General features: G+C 35.0%; 1 protein-coding gene across 1 annotated transcript; it reads left to right on the top strand.

The window, feature by feature from the left end:
* The first annotated feature begins 893 nt into the window (after nt 1-893).
* LOC141613557 (uncharacterized) lies at nt 894-1,382 on the top strand. Its single transcript, XM_074432294.1, has 2 exons — nt 894-1,214; nt 1,320-1,382. The coding sequence occupies exons 1-2, from the start codon at nt 894-896 to the stop codon at nt 1,380-1,382; spliced, it is 384 nt and encodes a 127-aa protein (XP_074288395.1).
* The last annotated feature ends 4,228 nt before the right edge of the window (nt 1,383-5,610 follow it).

Here is a 5,610-nt window from a genome sequence, read left to right as displayed (position 1 = left end):
GGTTGATCTCAACGGAAGTATTAGAGGGACCGCTGTCTCAATAGGTCCGAGCTAAAGATAAACTTAGTGTAATTTCATCGACCGAGCGTTCTAAGTGTAGAATCGGTTAAATGAGTTAACCTACCAAATTATATTAGTAAGGATGTAGAGGGCCCGTTGGTCACAATCGAGTTAATATGAATTTGGGTCTTGGAATTGTTTATATAATTGGGTGGAGGTCATTATATAAATGCTAAACTTGTCTAAAATATTTACAAGTCTTATTCACGATAAATGTAAATTTTTCCTTCATCTCATATTTTGTAGTCAATTGATTTATCACAATGGCATCCACTAGCTCGTCCGCACCACCTCTCACTACCGTTTCATGGCTTCAATCCTTTATGGATCGTTGCAAACTCGAAAAGAATGGTTCAAATTTCACCGATTGGGATGCGCAACTTCGCTTAGCCGCGGAAGGTGATGACAAGCTCAAATACCTTACCAAGGCTCCTCCCGCTTCTCCTAATGCTAGGTCAACAACCGCGGTTAGAGAGGCCTTTGAGACCTACCAAAAAGAATACGCCGCGGTCAAGAATGTCTTGATTTTCTCCATGGAACCCGATCTTCAAAGGAGTGCCATAAAAATGAGCACCGCCTATAAAATCTATACTAGACTTGTGACCATGTTTTCATAAGCTCCTAGGATTATTCAATATGAAGCGGCTTCCCAATTCTTTGACCTCAAAAACAAAGAAGGACAAAAAGTGAGTCCTCATGTGCTCAAAATGATTGAGTATGTTGAGACCCTCAAGTTGAAAGGGGTTGAGATCCCCGAACAACTCGCGATTGACTGAGTGCTTCATTCCTTAAGTCGAATCAAGGGCTATGTTCAGTTTAGGGTAAACTATAACATGCAAAACTTGAAAACCAATCTCCATGACTTGCACAAAATGCTTGTGCAAGCCGAAAGGGACATGGGACTTAATGCAAGCACTAGCAAGGATATGCTCAACATCAATCCAAAGAGTAAGGGAAAGTATAAGAAAAATGTTAACAAGGGTAAGAAACCCACTTCCTACAAAGGTAAGGAGAAAGCTACTGAGAATAGCTCTTCCAGACCCAAAAGGGGAGTCAAATCCGATGATAACTGCCATTATTGTAATGGCATCGGCCATTGGAAGCGCAATTGCCCCAAATATTTGGAAGACATCAAAGCTGGATGTGTGACTCCAGTAGGTAATATTTCTTCCAAAAGTTTATGATATTGATATTAATTTTCCAACTCAACTTTGTATTAAGATACTAGTTGTGTTTCTCACTCTTCTTATTGAATTTAGGGCATGAGAAGAAAGGAAAAGATAAGCAAGCATGAGGAGGATCTCCAAGGGAAGCTAGAGTAGCCGCCGCATAGATGGAGATCTATGGACTTGGCTTGGCGTTTTATTTTGAATATGTCTTCATAATAGTAGTTATGTTATGACATTGTCTTAAAAACTTATTTTGTTTCCATGTTAGACATGGAAGGTTCTTTTATTTTGCATCTGCGAACAAATATTGTATTTTATTTTGAATGACTTGGCTTTCAACCCAAGTCATTTCGGTTTATGGCATTTTAAGTTTTAAGACATCTTTCCTCATTCTCTATTAATATCTATAACATAAAATGACTCGACTCAACCCAATCGATAATATTGAAAAATGATGATTTGTTGAAATATGGTTAAGTCCTAAGTTATGAATTTGATTCACAATTAAAAGATTCATGGCACCATGATATTTCTTATGTAATGTAAGATCGATCGATTGAGAGTTGAAATGAGTTATTGAACTCATATTTGGCGATTTGAAATCCAATGTTAGCATGGGTTGTTTAAAGTGAAAACGCGCAATATAAATTAAAAAAGAGACTTCATACAAGATATGGGAGGGATTAGTCTCTAAAATCGTAACATATCTTAATAAATATCTCAAGGATAACATGTGCCTAATGCTCTTTTGCATTAAAAAGAACAAAATTGTTTGTAGCTCTTAAGGCTATCTTCTTAGAAAGTAGGTATATTTCTAAAAGATAGAGTGGGAGAAAATCGCTACAAACTTATTTTGTAGAATAATGACACGAGAAAATGTTCTAAAAAAAGTCATCGACATGTTATAAATAGAGTTGCTTTTAGAAAGTAATAGAACTATTAGCTATTGAGTAAATTGTTGCTTGTGAACCAAATCGGAATTTGTTGCAAAGAAGTCTTGGTTTTACAATCCGTAATAGATTCTATACGCAAAGCTAAGAATGATTACTTTAAGATATTGGTCTCTTTGAAGTAAAGCCTTCAAGTATAGAATTGCGTAGATGAACATGGTGAGGTTAATCGAATCAAATCATGTTAGTAATTGCCGCATTTCATTTTTGATGAAACATGGCAAGTGATATTAAACCGCCTTTCTAAAATAGGAATTTAGAAGAGGATGTGTGTGTGACACTAATCATAGGTTTAAGTCTGAGAATTCTAACCTGCTAAGTAAGCTTAAGGGATTCATATGTGGTTTTAAGCAAAGCATAAAGAGATTGTAAAAATCATTTTTCCCAGTCATGTGATAATAGAGAATGGTTGCATTTGATTTTTTCAAAGAACCACAATTATACATGAAGTTTAGTGGGAGTTTTTTTAGTTCATGTGATAATTGAGAATGGTTTCACTCGATTTGTCGAAGAACCATGTTTATACATGAAGTTTAGTGGGAGTAAAATTGTCTTCACATATTACTCATTGGGAATGATGTACCAATGCTTACCTCCGTTAAGGGGTGGTTGGGAAATCATTTCCAGATGAAATATTCAGATGAGGCACATCGCATATTAGATATCCGGATCTATGGAGATAGATCTAAAAGGATATTGGCATTAAGACAAAAGTCTTATTTTGATAAGATTCTTCATGATTTCAGCATGGATAAATCTAAGAGGGATTTTATTCCAATGGATTGTGGGATTACTTTGAACCGAATCACAGTTATCCTTTGAATCTGAAATTGTTGAACGCATGAAATTGATTCCCAATGTTTCCGCCATTGGCTCGACCTAATATCCTAAGATATGCGCAAGCACTCATAAATTGTATGCTTTAAGCAAGATAAGTCAATCCATGTGAGGGTCAATGGGTAGCCGCTAGATACATCCTTGAGTTCTTGAGAAGAAATAAGGATTCGTACTTATCTTTTAGGGAAACATGGAGTTTTGTGTTAAGGGTCACAAAAGCTCAAGTTTCTTAGGCTGATCTTGTAGTCAATTGTCAGAGGTGCAAATAGTGAAAAGAACCTTGAAAAGTCAGTCATTGTGAATTCTACAAATAGAGTCTGAGTACTTTGTGATAAGGATAAGATGAATTATAAAGGAAGTAGAAGTAAATCCTTTAAACCATGGATCTTATCACAAGTTACATGATAAGAGTGGGAGCATCTTTCAAGTAAAAGAGCTCAAGTCTAGACATGTACTTAGAAAATTCATGTAATTAAGAGATTACATCGAAAGAAGGAAATTGCAATTTATGAAGTTGGGGTGATGGTTATATTGTATAATCTTTAACCAAGTTTTTATTACAGGTTTGATGAAACCACCATGAAGTAACATGGATTTTATAATCTTGAGATTATGAGATATGAAGCAATAATATTGTATTGATTGTTCATATGTGATAATCGCATTTATCATTTGAGTTTTATTTTAAAACTCTTTTTATTACTTTGTTATATCCAAATAGGTTGTAAGGACAACGTTAAACCCTATTAAAGTGAACTGGATTAACATAGTATTGATCCCTAGTCACTTATATGAGGTGATGTGTCCTAGTGACTAGAGTGTGAGTCGATTGATGGCAAGTTCAAGTGCCATAGGGTTATAAGAGATGACTAGTCGATCACATAGGCAGACTGTATGAGACACTCTGTCGGGCAGTGACCGCTTATAGTGTTCTGGTAATTTTTATATAGCCTCGTCGTGGCGAGAGCTACTATAGTATTCTTTTTTAGTCAATTCTTTGACTAGAGACTGTTTGCCCAAGTTGGCATAGTTTCTGATTGGCTTTGATTTTTGCTCTACCACTTCCGAAAATGGAGTGCAAATGGGCATCTTTTAGGTCATCATGAACTGTGGCTGAACAAAGGGATCAGTGCGATAGGAATTGTCGACCCCCTTGTCAGGGTTATCTAAATCTCAGGGCCACTCGAGGAGTAGTGAACTGAAAATGCGTGGCCACGCTCGCAAGGTATCTACGGCAGATAATTTCGGTCAAACAGTTACTCTCCAGATCAAGGAAACCACTCTAGATATGATCGCATGCAAGTACGACCTGCGAGACATCTTGCATTGAGTAGGAGATAGTAATAGGACAAGAGAATTGGTGACGCACACTTGTCTCGGACAAGTGGGAGATTGTTGGAGTATGTGTCCTCAACAATAGTGTGATCACATATTTAAATCTCATGATAAGAATACATAAGGGATGATTTATTATATAGTCAACTGATCAACATTTATCGATAACAATTGGCTGACTAGAGTTTGACATTACTGTCGTTTGACGCTGGTGATCAGTTGATCCATTGAGGTCACACCTATAGGATAATTATAAGTTCTCAAGGAATATTTAAGTTATTATTTATTTATGATTTTTAGAAGTAACAACATGTTTTCTTAGCTTTGGAAAAATATGTAAGTTTTGTTTCTTGTCTTTTGCACTTTGATACTATGATGTTGTCAATTATGTGAAGTAGAATAACATGTCTAGTGATATGCGGAACGTGTTGCCCTAAGCCTAAATATTTATATTAGTTGCATCCATGTTTAAGTTAGATATCATTATTAAGAAAAGATTATCTAAACAATTATGCGTATTTGGTTAGAGATTATTATTAGTCTGGCAATGTATTCGTCGATAGCTAAAGTAAGAAGTTTAAGTTTAAGTAAAGATTAGTTCGAATATCCTATATGATGTGGTTTGCTATTTGGAAGAAAATTCAAAATTTTGTTATTCATTTAATCATTACTTGGAGTTGTGTTTGAAATAATAGTTGACTTGTGTTACAGTGTGTTCTTTATTTTGTGACATTACAACAATGATTTAGTGGTTCCTATTGTTGTTATTCCGAACTTCGAGGACGATGTTTATTTTTAGGGGGAAGGAATGTAATACTACGAATGTTTTAAGTTATTGTTGTGATACCTTGTGATAAGATTGGTATAGTTGATAATTTTAAATGGATGATTGTGTTTTCAAAAGTTGGATGGTGCTTAGTTGTATGGATGCTTATAGATGTTATTGTAGTAGTTATGGGCGAACTTCGGGACGAAGTTCATTTTAAGGGGGGAAGACTGTAATACCCTGTAGTTTGATAATAATTTATGTGAATAATTTATGTAATTTAATAATTAATTAATGACATTTCTAATAATAAATACAAGTAAGACGTTAATTAAATAATAAATTAAGTGTATAAGTCGGGAATTGGTTTTAGCTAATATAATATGGGCCGTGTGCTATTGTTTATTGGGCCAAAACTTATTAAATTGGTATGAGTGTAATCGGGATTTATATCGGGAATTAATAATAATATAATATGGAAATAATAATATAT

Source organism: Silene latifolia, chromosome 11 (genome assembly GCF_048544455.1).
Source record: "Silene latifolia isolate original U9 population chromosome 11, ASM4854445v1, whole genome shotgun sequence".
Lineage (NCBI taxonomy): Eukaryota > Viridiplantae > Streptophyta > Magnoliopsida > Caryophyllales > Caryophyllaceae > Silene > Silene latifolia.
The sequence above is the reverse complement of the archived record's forward strand: the minus strand, read 5'-3'. Positions and strand labels throughout refer to the sequence as shown.

Coding starts and splice junctions, on each gene's coding strand:
- LOC141613557 (XM_074432294.1), top strand. CDS start 894: ATGCAAAACTTGAAAACCAATCTCCATGACTTGCACAAAATGCTTGTG. Junction 1,215..1,319: donor AAGCTGGATGTGTGACTCCA/GTAGGTAATATT, acceptor TATTGAATTTAG/GGCATGAGAAGAAAGGAAAA.